The sequence below is a fragment of the Protopterus annectens genome, chromosome 1.part1, assembly GCF_019279795.1.
Source record: "Protopterus annectens isolate FY-2018-M chromosome 1.part1, PAN1.0, whole genome shotgun sequence".
NCBI lineage: Eukaryota > Metazoa > Chordata > Ceratodontiformes > Protopteridae > Protopterus > Protopterus annectens.
The window spans coordinates 1,239,674,950-1,239,693,460 of NC_056726.1; the positions used below are offsets into that span (position 1 = coordinate 1,239,674,950).

An 18,511-nucleotide genomic window follows, 5' to 3' on the forward strand; every position below is an offset into this window, starting at 1 on the left:
CCCATCACTGCCACTCTTTATGTGATTCTTATAGCTCAGATTTAATCAACTTGCTATTAATCACCTCTCCCTTCCTGATAAACTTTACAATCATATTTGTGTCTCATTGTCTAATGGCACCACACATAAAGTCTTCAGGTATGTTCTTGGAGATTCAACACTGGAAATGGAATTACAGTGTCAGGTAGAAAGACATGTCTGAGCTTTTCTCCCCTGGCCTCCACTGAAAATTGGCTCTTTCCAAGTTGGACTTTCCCAGTAAGCAAATGTAAAATAAATAAACAGTCACTCAGCTTCACCTACTGTCAGTCACCTGATCTGCAGCTTGACTCTGTTGTATTTGAGATGAATATTTAAACTAATTTCTCTTATACATGTGCATTTTTGGATATGCAAAAGTTGATGTTTTTGCAGACTAGAAATTTAATTTTCTGATAGTATTGGTGAATGCATATTAATAGGTTCATAGGTGTGTACTAGGCTAATGGCCCTAATTATCCTGGCATTGTGCCACCTGACCTTAGTTCCCAGTGCCTCTATGGAGTAGAGCCACTGGAGTGATCCCCGCCCGGGTGACAATTATTCTTGTGTGTGCAAACTAATGTCTCTTGTATGTCTCTCTTGTTTTAAAGGCATCACAAAATTCCTGGTTAACAAATGCAAATAAATAAGTAAATATATTTGTAGTTAGTCCTTGCCTATATAAACACTGGAGAGTAGTGTTAGTAAGTCTAGTCAGATGTTTTCATTTCATTACTTTATTTCTTTTTTGTGAATGTGTATACTTGTTTAGCTCCTAATATTTGCCTTCTTCAAACAGGACATTGCATGGTACCATATGCAGTATGGCTGTGCTTTCCTTAAACCCTTTTAATTTATTTACTGATTGAATTAATTTGTTAACTATTAACTATGGTAGAGCACTGAGGAGTTCTGACCGATTTCCATTTCAGCCCAGGGTCCATAATATGAACGCTATAAATGTTTTTGTAATCAATGACTGCATGATTAAATATGTTCATTAAAAATTATATCCAACAAATTTTATTTTATTTTACTGTTGAATCCTGGAATGCATAGCAACCTCTCTGGAGTTTAAGAAAATTCTGCATTGGATCCAAAGGTTCAGGAATAGAAGTCAGACATTAGGGTTAGTTAACTGGACTCCCTATTGAAATGTTGGCATTTAAAATACTAAGCTCCAAAAAGCCAAAAAATAAATAAAAAGGACCAAAAACACAGGAGAAGAGCAAATCTTTTAAATTGCTGTTCTCCTTTAAACTTCTGTTTTGCAGGGGGCAGCAAACTCCCCACATCTCCAAACATATATATATATATATACCAACTCCAAGATCGCCATACCATGGAGAAAAGGGAATATTCTGAGAAATGACATTTTGGACTTACTAAATTTAAGTTCAGTCTTTCGGACATTTAGTCTCTGGATTTCCAGACTCACTCTAGCAGGTACCAGCATTTCACTTGGTTACCAGATTAACTCAGTTTTTCATGACTGTAGCCTTAATCTTAAGTATCTATAGTGAAACAGTAGTTAGAGTTGCTGTACATAGGGATTAAGCCTATTAGTCACAATATACTCATTTTTTTGTGATGTTGACTTGTGGCTCACCAAAGACAGTGTGATGAAGTGAACTGTCATATGCTATTAGACAGAAGGGAGGTGTCCAAAACTGTATTCCATGAGAAATGAAAGGTGTTGTGGGAAAAGCTTCAACATTCCTTTTATGTTAATGCAGACTGTAAATCATAACCTCATTATTTTTCTTTCTTTCCTTATTCATTCATTCATTCATTCATTCATTCATTCATTCATTTATTTTAGTTTGTTAAGCGCGTAAGTGAAATAGTTTTAGGAATCTTTTCCAGACAGAAGGAAGCATGCACATTTCCATGCACATTTTATAGTTAGAAATAAATGTTGGAAAACGGGATAAAGGAAATATACAGAAATATATAATTATAGACCAGATTAATGGCAGAGCACAAATTATAAAATCTTGGCAGTATAACCCTATTGAAGTAAGTAAATATTGATAAAGGAGGTCCTGGCAAATCGTAGTTAAAGGATGTTCTGTCAGGGTAAGCAAGAGAGTAGAATTAACAGTTGGTAGGAGAGTGAGGTCAAGTCAGATAATAAAGAAGAGAATCTGACATAAGGGAGGGGGTAAGGAGAGCAAGTGAAAGAAGGTGAAATTATTTAAGATTGTAGTTAGGATGAGGGAGGGAAGGGGAATGCATATATCAATGTCTTGTTAATTAATGTTTATGTAAAGTAAAGCCACAGACCATTAAATGGTGTGCCATACATGCATTCTGTTCCTTTTTCAGGGTCCAGAGAGCTTTGATGATGTTGCTGTCACATTTTCAGAAGAGGAATGGATGATTCTAAGCCCTCAGCAGAAAGAACTACACAGGAAAGTGATGGTGCAGAATTACGAAACAATGATCTCACTGGGTAAACTTACACACAGTATATTTAATGCCATTTATTTTAATAATACTTTTAATTTTTTACCAGGATTGGTGCATAAAATGGAATTGGACTACTTTCCAAACTAAGAAATACTTGCTGCTGGAAGTCAAACAGTCCAAAACCAAGCCGTAAAAACTTCAGGTGTTGCTCAAAAAGTGCAGTACAATCCTGTAAAATTGTAAAACACAGGTTTAATCCAAGAAATACAATACAATCCAGTACAATTCAGTAAAATTGTAAAACACAGGTTTAATCCAAGAAATACAATTGTATTGTTTTTCTTGGATTAAACCTGTGTTTTACAATTGTACAGGATTGTACTGCACTTCTTGAGCAACACCTGACGTTTTTACGGCTTGGTTTTGGACTGTTTGACTTCCAGCAGCAAGTATTTCTTAGTTTGTGATATTGGAACATTTTATTAGACTACTTTCCACTGTCTTACTTTTTGAGTTATTTGAAGCTCCAGGTGGACGCAGCTTGAAATCATATTTTATCTATAGTGAGAACTTTGGATTTTTAGTAAATATTCATAGCTGTTAAAGATATGTAATTCTATACACGGTAAAACAAATGATAGTGAAAACGTAGGTGAAGATGTTTTTTTTTCTGAATGAATCCATCGTTTACTAGAGCAAATAGTATTACAGACTTTTTACCTAGACAACACAGATTTCTTCTGTGTAATATTTCTAGTCCCAGTACCTTCTGAAAATCTAGCGTTTGCCCTTACTCAGCCATTCACTCCCCTTTACCAGGGAGACAGCCATATGTAACACAGGTGATGAGGAGTTTTGTGCCTTAGACATGGCCAAAAAAAGTTGGAAATCTGCATGTGACAGAGGCTTTTCTTCTGTTGTTTTATTAATTACAGTCCATCTATTAATTATGTATGTTCTGGTTTAGCCTTCTGAGAGTTCAGAATAGCATTGAGAAGGGGGGACCATTTACTGGCATGATTCTTTATTGTAGTTGCGTACATACACTTCAGCATAACTCAAAATGTCCATCAAATCCCCAAAGCCAAACATATGGCTGCAGTAAATCCAAAAGGACACTGTGTATACATGATGTTCATCGTGTTTCACTATTGCAGTCATTACACTTGGGTTATCCTGCTGGCAGGTTACCCGCAGTTGGCCTGAATTCCAAAGTCTTGGTCCGGTGTCGGTTGCTGTCGCCTCTTCCCTGACGTCAGTGCACCAGGGGTATAAAAGATGCAGCTGACGCCATTTTCTTCAGTCTTTCTTGCCGCACGGTGCCCGAAGCAAAAGCAGTTCGCAAGTGCCGGTCGGCCGACTCCTGAGATTTTCAAAATCATATTTCAGATCCGAAGTCTTCATTAAAGCTAAGTACCCCATTAGGGAAACTTTTTTCTTGCTCCAGACCGATGTCAGAAAAAGTTAACAATTGTATTTCTTGTGGGAAGCAAATACCTCATAAGGATTTTCATTCTTACTTTATTCCTTGCCTACGCCCTGATCACAGCGTTGCTAGCTGTCGGTTTTGCACTAGATTTAACCAACGCACTATTAAGCGTTGGTACGATTTTGCCTTTCATTACTTTGGCCGAAGATTCAATTATATAATGCCGTCAGAACAACCGACGACCGGAGTTTATAAAAAGCGCAAGGAAAAGGAAAAGGACAGGCATCTGAGGTCCAAAACCGACAACGAGGTTTCCGCTAAGCCAGTCGCCGGTTCGCCGATTCACAGTGAGGCGCTTTCGCAGCCCCTGATGCCCGCAACCTCAGAGCCACAGGCTGCTGCCGATTCCCACATGCAGCCAACTAGGCCTCTGGATACTCAAGGTATTGGACACTCAGAAACTATTCCCTCAGATGGGTCCGGAGCGCTGAGCAGGCAACGGCTTCTGAGGGTGTTTTCAGACCTACACAGTTATATGTAAAGCCTACCTCAGCTCCCAAAGCAAATACTAAAGCAGCTCTAAAGACAAAGAAACAAGTACAGCATTCTCCTGGACAGACTTCCATGCCTAAAAAACAGATGCTCAAAATGGCCGAAGACCTAATTACCTTGATCACGGGGTCCCATCTCCCTCCTGATAAGAGGCCTAGGCAAGAGACAGAATATGAATCTTCAGATCAGGTTTCCATTTCCTCTGACTCCTCTTCTGAGCAGGAATACTCTCTTCCTCCCTATGAGGATTCTGATGCTGAAGAATCTATTCCTTCAGCCTCTCCTCCTGAGGATTTTTCTTTTGGGGAAACCCTGCATACCATGAGGGAGCACTTCCACTGGGAGAGCCAAGACTACTCAGAATCAAAGAAAAGGCTTATAGATTTTCTTTTACTACCTCAGCACAGGCCGCTTGCTATTCCCCCTGTGTTAGACATTGTAGATGATGTATTTTCTGAGTCCGCCCTTTCTCCTGACTCTTTACCCCCTGCCCCTGTAAAACCTGACAAATACTACAGGGTTCCAGACTCACATAAATTTCTTTATAAAAACCCTGCTGCTAATCCAGAAACTATTTCTCAGGGTCCCAAAGGAGTCAAGGCTTCTACTGCAAAAACCCTATCCCCTCTGACAGGGATTCTAGGGCACTAGACATATGGGGGAAAAAAGTTTACACTTCTGCTACTTTGGCTGTGAGGGCTTTAAATTGTCAATTTCATATACTTAAATATCAGCAATACTTAATGTCACTGCTAAAACAGAAAATGTTGTCAAATTCTGATTGTGCAGAAAATAAGGAAATGCAGGATTTATTGCATGCAACTGAACAAGTGGGAATGCATACATTGCAATGTGGTTTTGATTCTCTAGAGGCCTCTTGCAGGGCCGCAGTTACGGGTTCTGTCATTAGGAGGCATGCTTGGTTAAAGGAACAGATTCTACCTGATCATGTTAAGGCAAAATTACTAGATGCTCCATTACAGCATGATACTTTATTTGGTGTTAAAGCAGAGGAGGTGTTGAAGAAAATGGAGGACAAAGCAAAATCTATGCAAACAGTAAAGGATTTCTTACAGGTACAGCCACCCAGATTTAGCAGGAACTGGCCTACAAAGAATTGGTCCTTTCCAGTGTCAGACAAACCACAAAGAGGCAGATACAGATGCCCTAGAGGCAGATCCCAGCCCTAGGGCTCATATAGGCCTAAACACTGGGGCGCTTCTACCTCCAAAAGCGGAGAAGACAAATCACAGCCATACAGGAAACGGTCCCAATGACTTCTCTCTGCCAGCACCAAGCACTTATCTTTTGGCAGCCCCCTTAGGGGGAAAACTAGCATTTTATTTTCTCAAAACTGGCACATGATCACCCAGGACAAATGGGTCTTGAATATAGTGTCCCAGGGCTACTGGTTCCACTTTCACACCCTGCCAAGGGCAAAAGGTATGCCAGACTTGCCACACAATCAATGGGCAGAGGCACAAAAACAAGTTTCATCTTCATGGACATGAGGGCCATTCAGCGAGTACCACAGCAAGAGCAGGGACAAGGATTTTACTCAAGACTTTTCTTGGTACCCCGAAAGGACAAAGCCTGGAGACCAATACTGGACCTGTCTATTCTGAATACATTTCCGGATGTTCCAAAATTCAAAATGTTGACTTTGCAGCAGCTTCTGCCCATGCTGGGCAAGAAGGCTTGGCTTGTAACTTTGGACCTAAAAGAGGCATACCTGCATGTACCAATCAGACAATCTTGCAGACGATACCTCAGATTCATAGCTGGCTCAACGCACTACCAATTCTCTGCACTGCCCTTTGGCTTATCTACTGCGCCCAGGGTCTTCACAAAATGCCTGGCACCAGTAACTGCATATTGCAGACAAAGAGGAATTCAAATATATCCTTACTTAGATGATTGCCTTATTCAAGCAGCGAACAAGGACATTCTACTAGAGCACCTGGCGTTTGTAAAAAGATTATTGATTTGCCTAGGGTACACAGTAAACGAAAATAAATCAAAATTAGTACCCTCTCAAGAGATAATATTCCTGAGTGCAAGCTTAAATACAACTGCCCAGATGGCTTATTTCACGCCAGACAAACAAAGGCAACTGACTTCTTACTTCACAATGTTGGCAACAAAGACCCAGTTATCTGCAAGAAAAATTCTGCAGGCTTTGAGCTTCATGGCATCCTGCATTCTGCTAATTCCATATGCCAGGCTGCATATGAGGAAGCTACAGTGGTATCTAAAAAGTGTTTGGACTCAACATTGCCACAGCCTGGAAACATTGATTACCCTCATTCCTTGCCTTCAACAAGAGTTTTGATGGTGGGCACAGTCCTGTCACCTCAACAAGGGACAGCCATTCAACCTACCCACAGCCAGGCAGTCAATAACAACAGATGCTTCAAATTATGCCTGGGGGGGCCCACATGGCAGGAAAATGTATTCAGGGCACATGGCCCTCAAGCCAAATGCATCTTCATATCAATCAAAAAGAGATGCTAGCTGTTCAGAATGCCCTTACAGCTTTCAAGGACCTTCTTCATCCAGGACAACTACTGATAAGGACGGACAATACCACAGTCATGTGGTACATAAACAAGCAGGGAGGCACACATTCCTACCCCCTCTGCAGACCAGCCATGACTTTGTGGGACACAGCATTGACTTATAAAGTACATTTGCCAGCACAATTCCTGCCAGGAAAGAAAAATACTCTGGCAGACGAACTAAGCAGAAATGTTACGGATCCCCACGAGTGGAAACTGGATCCACAAGTCTTCAGCATGATAACAAAGAAATGGGGATGCCCAGACATAGATTGTTTTGCCTCCCCTCACAACTGCCAACTACAGAGATTCTGCACAAGGACTTTTCACAAGCAAGCATGGAAAGTGGATGCTCTATCATCCAGCTGGAAAACCCTAACAGTATATGCCTTTCTTCATCTGCCTCTCCTTCCCAAGGTACTTCTAAAGGTCAGACAAGAGAAGACAAAAATTATTCTGATTGCCCCAGACTGGCCCCGCTAGCACTGGTACCCAATCCAAAAGAGCTTGTCTCAAGGCCCAGCCTGGACATTGCCTCTAATTCCTCACTTACTGACCCAACGAAACAATCAGATCCTGCACAGCCAAATCAGGACCCTAAATCCGGCAGCATGGTGAATAATGTAGCCATTCAGAACACAACTCTCTCTAAAGCAGTGATGGATGTTATTTTGGAGGCCAGGAGGCCAAGTACCAGAAAATCTTATGCAGAAAAATGGAAGAGATTCTGTGCTTGGAACCAGGCATGTGGGATTGACACGCTTGTACCAAATATTCCTCAGATTTTACAATACCTAACTGAGATGCTGGACAAAGGCCTATCCTTCTCATCAATTAAAATCCATTCCACTGCCATTTCAGCTCATTACAATACGGAACCACCTATTTTTTCTCATCCATTGCTAAGGCAGTACCTCAGAGGGGCCAAAAACATAAGACCTCCAAGGAGAGCACCAATACCTGCATGGGACCTCAATTATGTCCTGGAGAAACTCATACTGCCACCTTTTGAGCCAGCCAATACAACTGAAATAAAGTTCTTATCTTGGAAAACAGCTCTGCTCCTAGCAATAACCTCTGCAAGACGAGTCTCAGAGTTACAGGCTGTCATGGCTGTGGAACCTTTTATCATTTTCCATCCAGACAGGGTTTCTCTGAGGACTAACCTGACATTTATGCCTAAAGTAGTTTCCACTGTGGCCCTTAACCAAGCCATTCATTTACCTACTTTTTATCCAAACCCACAGAATAAGGGTGAGAGACTCCTGCATTCTTTGGACATACACAGACAGCTACTCTTCTACTTGGACAGAACTAAAGCTTTCAGAAAGACTGAGCAACTTTTAGTGGCATATGCTGCAGGATCACAAGGAAAGCCTATCTCTAAGCAGACTATTTCGAAATGGATAGGCCACTGCATTCTATTCTGTTATTCACAACATGGCAAATCATTTCCTAAGGGCATTAGGCCACATTCTACCAGAGCAGCAGCCACTTCAGCAGCCTTCCTCAGAGGGGTACCAACCAAAGATATTTTAGAGGCTGCAACTTGGAGTTCAGTGCACGCTTTCACCAAGCACTACCATTTACCTCTCTACTCTAAATCCAGAGCAGGCTTTGCCACTGCGGTTTTGCAGGGCCTTATAGCCTCTCCTAATCCTATTTAGACCCAGCCACCCTACCTCAGCTTTGGGATTCAACCCAAGTGTAATGACTGCAACAGTGAAACATGATGAACATAGTACAGCTGTGTACCTACCATAAATGTAATTGTTCGAGTGTATTCACTGTTGCAGTCCAGGTTACCCACCCACCATTCCCCTTTTCTTTGCTGGGACTTATCTGTACTTCTCTATCCTATACAACCTATGTGGTGTATTTGCTTGTAGATGAAGGAAATGTTTATGTTATTGCATGCATACTTATTGGCATACATTCTTAGCCTACCAGTTTGGGGGCACCTGACATCTGGGGCAAGAAAAACTGAAGAAAATGGCGTTGGCTGCATCTTTTATACCCCTGGCGCACTGACGTCAGGGAAGAGGCAACAGCAACCGACGCCAGACCAAGACTTTGGAATTCAGGCCTACTGTGGGTAGCCTGCCAGCAGGATAACCCAAGTGTAATGACTGCAACAGTGAATACACTCGAACATCTACATTTATGGTAGGTACACAACTGTACTTTCCTCCCCCTTAATTAGAATATCCATTTTATTTAAGTCTGTGAGCCAGTTACAGGGATTATTTTTGCGAAGAAGCAGAGTTTTTGCTACTATAAATCTCAACTTTTATGAAGTCTTCTTTACTGAAGATAGTTGTAGTCAGTGTCAGGAACTCATCCCCTGACAGGTTGTATAGCAGGAGTCATGTAAGATGAAGTGGTAACAGACTCAGAAACCATGGTTGAAACAGCTGAAAATGTATCATTAGAGGTGGGGTTTTAAGGCAGAGATAAGCCAGAGACAGAAGCCTCATAACGCTGGATATTTCAGACTACTGATAGTATCGGGTACTTTGGCGCCGACAGCGCCCTCGAGTTTGTTGGGTCCCTTTTCGGCGGATCCGAGCTCACTGAGCCGAGAGCTGAGCTTCGGATCTGAGGGTGTCAGTGTGCCTTCGGCTCCGTCCAGGTCGGAGAATACTGGCCCGTCGGATCCGATAGCATCGGCGCCGACCCCGATCCGCTCGTCGGATCCGAGGAAGGGTTTACTCTCGGATCCCAGAGAAAGCAACTCTCCTTTTAGCTTTCGACGTGGTGGAGAGGGCTCTGTCGAGGGATTCCAGGCCCCCGGCCACAGCTACGGCTCCACCCCGCACTCCCTCTCAGTTGGCTCTGACTTCTATCACCTGGCCCCAGGGACAGCCTGCTCTAACGTCCCAGGCAGTTCCCTTGTTGGGACATGATGAGCCTGGTGAGGCCTTCTCGGACAGCCCCCCCGAGAAGGTCCCTCACAAGCGCAAGTGCAAAAGGAGGCACTTGGACTCCCCTGAGCCCTTGACCGAGGACACAGATTTGGAGGAAGAGGAAGGCTCCCCAAGATCACCCCCGAAGATGTCTCCTTTGGAGACATTATTGAGATGCTCAGAATAAGGGGAGGGTGGTCCACCCCAAAGCCTACCTCAGACGAGTCTGTGTTCCTAGAGGCATTTGAAGCAGGCCTGTCTACCTCTTAGGTGTCCCCTCCAGCCGACCCCCTGGTAGACCTGATCACTACCAGGGCATGGAATGAGCTGGACACTGTGGAGCCCATCCCAAAGAGACCTGATAGGATACTTAGTCTCCCCTCCGACAGAGTGCACTGGAGTAAGGGATCCCCGGTAGATGCCATGTTGGTGGCGGCAGCCACCAAGAGGGAACTGGCCCAAGAAAGTCCCTCGGTCCATCCTCCTAGCAAGGAGTCTCGGGCGATGGACCACCTTGGGAAGCGAGTCTTCAGTTCAGCTACCTTCTCGGTAAGGTCACTGAACTACATGGCACATGTCATACGGCTCCAGCGAGACCTTATTAAAGAGTACGCTGGGTCGCCCCCGGAGTCCATGTCGGCGGAGGACAAGCAGGTGTACTCTACCCGAATGGCCACTCTTAGGTCTATTTCTAATACCTCTATGTGGCTACCATCCCATGCTATGGAGGAAGCTGCTAGAGCTAGCAGAGTAGGCATCGTCATGAGGCGACAGGCGTGGCTCCGCCACTGTGATTTCGCGGAACCCTTTAAGGCATTGTTCGCTAATGCCCCATTCGATGGTTCTGCCCTCTTTGGCAAAACCGTACGTGAAACGTTAGTCCAGAGTGAGAAGGATGGGAAGATGTCTGCCATCGGAGTCTGCTTCTCTGCTCCCCAGAGGTCTTTCTTCAAGAACCAAAAGGGACAGAAGAAGATGTGGTTCTGGAAGTCGCAACAGTCCCGTGACGCTCCGGACAGCCAGTCCTTCTGAGGCAGAGGAGAACAGGGTGGACGCCGCCCTGGGGGCAGAGGGGGTCCGAGGAGTTTTGGGTCCAGAGAATCGTTTTCTGATCGGCCCACGTAGCAACCCTGAGGGGTTACCCGACTGCTCCATTCTGGAGGCAGTCGGGGGGGGGGCATTTTTCAAGGCACCTGGCAGCTTGGGAGTCCATCACGACAGATCGCTGGGTGCTTCGTATCATATCCAGAGGTTACCAAATCCCGTTTCTTCATCCCCCTCGCAATCCCAGATGCCTCCTTGATGCCCCCCCCCCCCGATCAGAGGGAGGCCATGGCTGCAGAAATCCAGCAGCTGCTAGAAAAAAGAGCCATTCAGTACGTCCCCCCAGACCAGTTCGGATCGGGCTTTTACTCCAGGTTCTTCTTGGTGCCAAAAAAGATGGGGGACTTAAGGCCAATCCTCGATCTATCCCTCTTGAACCTGTCAGTAACCAAAGAAAAGTTCCGGATGGCCACACTTCAATCCATTCTCCCCCTCTTGCAGGAGAATGACTGGATGTGCTCTATAGACCTCAAGGATGCGTACTACCACATCTTGATGGACAGACGCTCCAGGAGGTTCCTTCGCTTCCGGCTAGGAGCCAGTCATTACCAATTCAGGGTCCTCCCCTTTGGTCTCACCACAGCCCCCAGGGTGTTTACCAAGGTTTTGTCAGTGATAGCGGCCCACCTGAGACTCCAGGGAATTCAGGTCTTCCCCTACCTGGATGACTGGCTCCTGACCGCCCCCACAAGGCATCTACTCTGCGCGGCCAGGGACTCTTTCCTCCATCTAGCTCCCCGGCTGGGGATCACAGTCAATGTAGAGAAATCTTCCCTCCTGCCAACCCAAATCATAGACTTCATCGGGGCCAGATTGGATACATGCTGGCTCCTAGCCTTCTTGACATCGGACAGGCTTCGAACCCTGAGACTACATGTGCGGGCCATTCTTCAATCCCCATCTCCTTCAGCAGCTTTGGTCCTGAGGGCCCTAGGGTCGATGGCAGCTGTCATCAACCTGCTGCCCATGGCGCGTTTGAACATGAGGGTCCTGCAGTGGACCCTCCAAGTCCAATGGTCCTTCCTGCATTACCCTCTAAACCATCCCATTAACCTCAGCAGGCTTTGCAGGAAGGCCCTCCTGTGGTGGCTCCAGTCCCCGGACCTCCTCAAAGCTCGGCCCTTTGCTATGCCCCATCCCCTAACCACGGTGACCACGGACGCCTCTCGCCTTGGTTGGGGGGGTCATTGTCTAGGCAGGGCAGTCCAAGGCACGTGGGACCACACGGAGACCTCACTGCATATCAATGTCCTAGAGATGAGGGTGGTGCTGTTGGCGTTGCAAGCACTCCAGAGCCTTCTTCATTGGATGAAATTTGTTCGGCAGCCACTTGGGCTTCATCTCATACCTTTATAAATCATTATAAGTTGGACCTGGTCTCCAGAGGGAGATCTTCCTTTGGCTCTGCATTGCTCCGGAACATCCTTCCATGAGGACCTCCCAAGATTTAGGTAGCTGGGGACTGTGTAACATAGGTTGATGCACAAATGAAGTTAACTACTTCAGATTAAGAAGTTATGTACTCACCATAACGTTCCATCTGAGTAGGTAAACTTCATTTGGCAGCAACTGTCCCCCCCTCCTTCCCCCTGACCATCGGATGTTTATATTACTCTTATTGTCATCTGATTGTATCGAGGTCAGACCGTAGACTGGCTATTTGGTGCAGGTCCTGCATCAGGCAAACTCGATCTGAGGTCAGGTAGGGATGGCAGGGGATTATGGGTAGGGGGAGGAGCTTGGAGCTCAGATCTCAGCTGTTGGAAACTGCCGGCTCAGATCCGATATGGATCAGAAGACCCATAGGTTGCTGCCAAATGAAGTTTACCTACTCATTTGGAACGTTATGGTGAGTACATAACTTCTTATTATCCATTGATATTCCTTCATCTCAAGCTTATTGTTTAGATCTCCCCTCGTATATTCTTACATACTCTATCACTCTAAAAGAGAATTTATGTGCATTTCCATATGTACTGATCTGCTTAGCCAAGGAATTAGTGTTAGTATTTCTTTTTATTTCTGAATGGTGCTCAATTATTCTTTCCTTCAGTTTTCTGGTAAATTTCCCAACATAAAATGCCTGACACCTATTACAGGTGGTCAGGTATATTATATTCATTGTAACATGTTGCTATGCCAAAAAATATATAATTCTTCCTAGTTATTGGGTGTTGAAAAGTATTATTTTTATTAATGACTTCACAACAGCTAAGTTGTAGCAAGGAAAGATACCTGATTTAGCTGCTGTTACCCCCCCCCCATTCTTGACACACATCTTTGTAACATAACTTCTGCTTTAAACTCTGACAGTTTCTGTATGAGAAACTGGGTTTCATGCCAACTATGGGACATAATTCAGGTAGAGATGTTAATATACACCAGTTATTGTTAATAATTCTTCTTACCTCAGACGCAGCTGTTAAAAGCTTTAACAAAATGTAGCTTACCTATATCTAAGTTGGTCTCCTTAGTTATAAAGGGTACTTCCACTGTGTTCATAGAGAAATAAGATTTAGTACTACCATCCCTACAGCTCAAGACATATTCAATTTCCATGTCTAGGGACTCCCTATTATAGGCCCTCTCCATAAATTCATCTTTCATTTCCTGCATTTGTTTCTTACATTCTTCTATAGAAGTATTACGTTTACTAATTCTAACAAATTGAGCTTTTGTGACACTTTTAAACACATGTGGTGCATGCATACTGTTTCGATGGAGAAATGTATTCCTATGTGTAGGTGTTTTATAAACAGTAGTTTGAATTTCAGTACCATCAAACAAAATTCTCACATCCAAAAAGTTAATGCTAATATCAGAACATGTCATAGACAAATGTAAAAATTCAGTGCTGTTGTTTAAATAGTTTAAAAACACATCTAGTTCATCCCTACTACCATGCCAAAAAAAAAAACAAATCATCCACATATCTTTTAAAGCAACTAATATTCTATGCCAGATAAAAAAAAACAAATGTCTTTCGGCTTTTCCCGGTTAGGGGTCGCCACAGTGGAACTCAGGTCCCCTAATGATTGGCAGTTGATTTTTACGGTGACGAGGTGCCAGTGCGACACCCAACCTTCAAAGAAGGCACACCCATTCAGGCACGCACCTACCTGCATGTCTTTAAATGTCACTAGACCTTGGGAAGGACATGCAGACTCCATACAGAAGGCGCTCCAGTCGAGAATCGAACCGGAGAACCTCTTGCTGGTGACAATGCTAACCACTGCACCACCGCAGTAAATTCTTTCACTGAAAACAAAATAATTATTATCTAGCAGTAACTGGAGTAGTTCACATATAGTTTCACTGAATCTACCAGAGTCATATATTATTGTGTTAATAACACTCACAGACTTATAAACATCATTACTACTTACACATTTAAAAGTACTAGCATCAGCTAAAATAAAGACATGCTGTTAAAATACATTTGCTTGTCCATAATAATAACAGAGCCACCTTTATCAGCTTCTTTTATAACTATACTATCATCCTGTATCAGTTTCTTTAAGGAAGTACATTCATCAATAGTTAAGTTGAACAATGATATATGACTTACAGCTGATGAATGACATTAGCATAGAGCTTTATCAATATTTTACTGTAGCACATCCCAAACTACCTGTTTTATATGGGATACTGAAGGTCTACAAAAACTTAGAAACCCCCCATGAGACCAATTGTATCTGGGAGAGGTTGGGCCACCGAGCCCATTTCAATTTTTTACAGAGTGCATTGTCTAAACAACCTTTGTATGTAAAAAGCTATATACAGGATACTGCTGAGTTTTTGAGAAGTTTCACTGATTGGTTTAACACCATATAAATCTTTTGGTACTACAAATATGTTTCCAGTGGTGACTCTTGACATTCAGTCACTTTTACTGTTATACCTAATAGCTATGGCATTGATGCCATAAGGGAACTGCTGGTCAAAAATGATCAATACTCTGGTAGATTCAGTGAAAATATATGTGAACTACTCCAGTTAGTACTAGATAATAATTGTTTTGTTTTCAATGAAAGAATTTACCATCAAATATCTGGCATAGCAATGGGTACTCCCATTGCTAATACATATGACAACCTAGTACTGGATAAATGGGAGACTGAATTTATATATCATGGCTCACAGTAATAGTCTCAGAATATTAGTTGCTTTAAAAGATATGTGGATGTTTTGTTTTTTGTTTGGCATGGTAGTAGGGATGAACTAGATGTGTTTTTAAACCATTTAAACAACAGCACTGCATTTTTACATTTTTCTATGACGTTCTGATACTAGCATTAACTTTTTGGTTGTGAGGATTTTGTTTGATGGTACTGAAATTCAAACTACTGTTTATAAAAAACCTCCACATAGGAATAAATTTCTCCATCGAAACAGTATGCATGCACCACATGTGTTTAAAAATGTCACAAAAGCTCAGTTTGTTAGAATTAGTAGACTTAATACTTCTATAGAAGATGCAGACCATCTCAAAAAACTCCAGCTTTACTCCGTTGCATATCGCCTACTCAGAGGCAATCTCTACCTAACATACAAAGCTATGTCAAACCCAGATCTGTTGGACATGCTCCACTTAAAGAAATCCCAATCCCTCCGAGCTACACGCTCTAGGGACCTAAACCTTGTCACCACAGTAAACAGAACATGCTGGAGGGATAGATTCCTGTCCCAGAGACTTTTCATACTCTGGAACAGACTACGTATCTATGTCAAACAGAGTTCTTCATTAGCACTCTTCAAGAAAAATCTTGATGATTGGATGGGAAATAGGAAATTCACCCCAAGGATCACTTCTGTGGCTCTGCTCGACAGGGGCACAGGAAAATAATTTTCTTGGGTGGCGAAAGCCAGGGTACCTTTTTGGCTAGGCTTATATAGGCCCTAGGGCTAATAGCCTAGTACCTACCTATGAATGTAAGAAACAAATGCAGGAACTGAAAGATGAATTTATGGAGAGGGGCTATAATAGGGAGTCTCTAGATATGGAAATTGAATATGTCTTGAGCTGTAGGGATGATAGTACTAAACCTTATTTCTCTATGAACACAATGGAAGTACCCTTTATAACTAAGGAGACCAACTTAGATGCAGGTAAACTATGTTTTGCTACAGCTTTTAACAGAGCTACTTCTGCGGTAAGAAGAATTATTAATAACAACTGGTGTATATTAACATCTCTAGCTGAATTATGTCCCATAGTTGGCATGAAAACCAGTTTCTCATACAGAAACAGTCAGAATTTAAAGCAGAAGTTATATTATAAAGATGTGTGTCAAGATGGGGGGGGGGGGGTAACAGCAGCTAAATCAGGTATCGTTCCTTGCTACAATTGTAGCTGTTGTGAAGTCATTAATAAAAATAATACTTTTCAACACCCAATAACTAGGAAGAATTATATATTTTTTGGCTTAGCAACATGTGTTACAATGAATATAATATACCTGGCTACCTGTAATAGATGTCAGGCATTTGGTTACATATTAGAAGCATGAAAGATCTAAAATGAGAATGTATGTACATCGACACATAAAGGTCGATGTATATACACAGCAAAACATGTAATTGGCAAAAATCAAAACACCGAACGTATTTCATAGCCAGCAGCGTGGTGGTGGGGATAAGGAAATATATCCTTTTCCCCACTGTAGTGCGGTCTCGGAGTTGGTATATTTAAGAAGGGGGGTGGCAGGGGGGGTGCTTGCCCCCTGCATAAGCATGTTAATGTATTTTTGTTTTTTTTATTTTGTACTTACCAGTGTGGCTCGTTTTGCTGAAGAAACACTTTCGACATTTTGATTTTTGCCGTTTACATGTTTCGCTGTGTATGTACATTGACCTTTATGTGTCAATGTACATACTTTTGCATTTTAGATCTTTCGGGGTTTTAATATAGACCCCAGGCATTTTATGTTGGGAAATCTACCAGAAAACTGAAGGAAAGATTAATTGAGAACCATTCAGAAATAAGAAGAATATTGACACTAATTCCTTGGCTAAGCATATCAGTACATATGGAAATGCACATAAATTCTCTTTTAGGGTTTTAGAGTATGTAAGGATATACAAGGGGGGGATCTTAACAATAAGCTTGAGATGAAGGAATATCAATGGATAATACGCTTTTGTGCTGATGTATTACCAGGTTTAAACCAGACTGTTTCTTTAAAACCTGTACTAAGGTATAAACAAATGTGTTTGAAACAGAGTTCTGTGCTTCTGCAACTATTGTTTTAACTAGGATTGATTGTTTAATTGAATAATTAATGGCTGTGTAATTTTTGATAATATATAAAAATATTTAGTATGTGTTCGTATTTTATACACTGATGAAGGGTTTGTTTGACCTGAAAGCTTTGTTTTATTAAACACTTGTTCAGTATCAGCATTGTTTGGTTTGTTTCATACTGCATCTAGGCTTGTAAAGGCCTCAGGGCCATTAGCCTAGTACACACCTATGAACATGCATACACACTTCACATAGTTGAACATTTCTTTGGCTGACAAAGTGTATGTTTATGGAGATGAGTGGGATTTGTTTGTTTAATCCAAAACTTTCAGATATACTGAAAGTTTCGGCATTAAATGTTAGGTTGTATGTGTGTGTGTGTGTGTGTGTGTGTGTGTGTGTGTGTGTGTGTGTGTGTGTGTGTGTGCGCGCGTGCGTGTGTGTGTGTGTGTGTGTGTGTGTGTGTGTGTGTGTGTGTGTGTGTGTGTGTGTGTGTGTGTGTGTGTGTGTGTGTGTGTGTGTGGTAGAGATTGTATGCTGGATTGCACTACAGTGGGGAAAAGGGCATTTACCTTTTACTTGCCTTACAGTACAATACACAGTGCCAGTACCTCACTTCAGTGAAATGAGATTCGGTGAAATGCGTTTTCAGTAATTTGATCTTTCAGCAATTTGGTCAGGGTGAATTCAAATTCAGTGAAATGTGCTTTCAATGAAACAAAGTAGACCCATAAATATCTATCTATATATATATATATATATCTATATATATCTATATATATATATCTATATATATATATATATATATATATATATATGTATGTGTGTGTGTGTGTATGTATGTATATATATATATATATATATATATATATATATATATTTATATATATATATATATATATATATATATATATATATATATATATATATATAGATAGATACATGGATAAATAGATAGATATAGATAGATAAAGACAAACACATTTTTTTTACTACTGTGAAAATCTGCTTCGGTTTGAAAATAAATATCCTGAGCTTCATGACAATGCAAACCTCCACAGTGCAAACGAAATGCTTCTTAAAAAGGTGTTGCACTACTTCACATAACAGTGATGCCTTATTTGGACAATAGTTTTCTAGAACTCTGTTTACATTAGTATGTAACTATGGAAGCATGAAAACGTCTTGTCAAATTCAGAATGTAGTCACAGGCTATCCTATCTTTGATTCATATAAATTGTGTGGAGCGGGGGGGGACTCTTAATTCAGTTTTGATTCAGTAGTT

The 18,511-nt window shown here is 42.0% G+C and overlaps 1 protein-coding gene across 1 annotated transcript in view; it reads left to right on the forward strand.

Annotated features, from left to right (window-relative positions):
* The window catches only part of LOC122809597 (zinc finger protein 30-like), a 107,010-nt gene that overhangs the window by 14,558 nt on the left and 73,941 nt on the right, over positions 1 to 18,511 (forward strand). Inside the window, exon 2 of the mRNA XM_044081209.1 lies at positions 2,350 to 2,476. Coding sequence (XP_043937144.1) covers positions 2,350 to 2,476 — 127 coding nt within the window. The remainder of the gene's footprint in view (positions 1 to 2,349; positions 2,477 to 18,511) is intronic.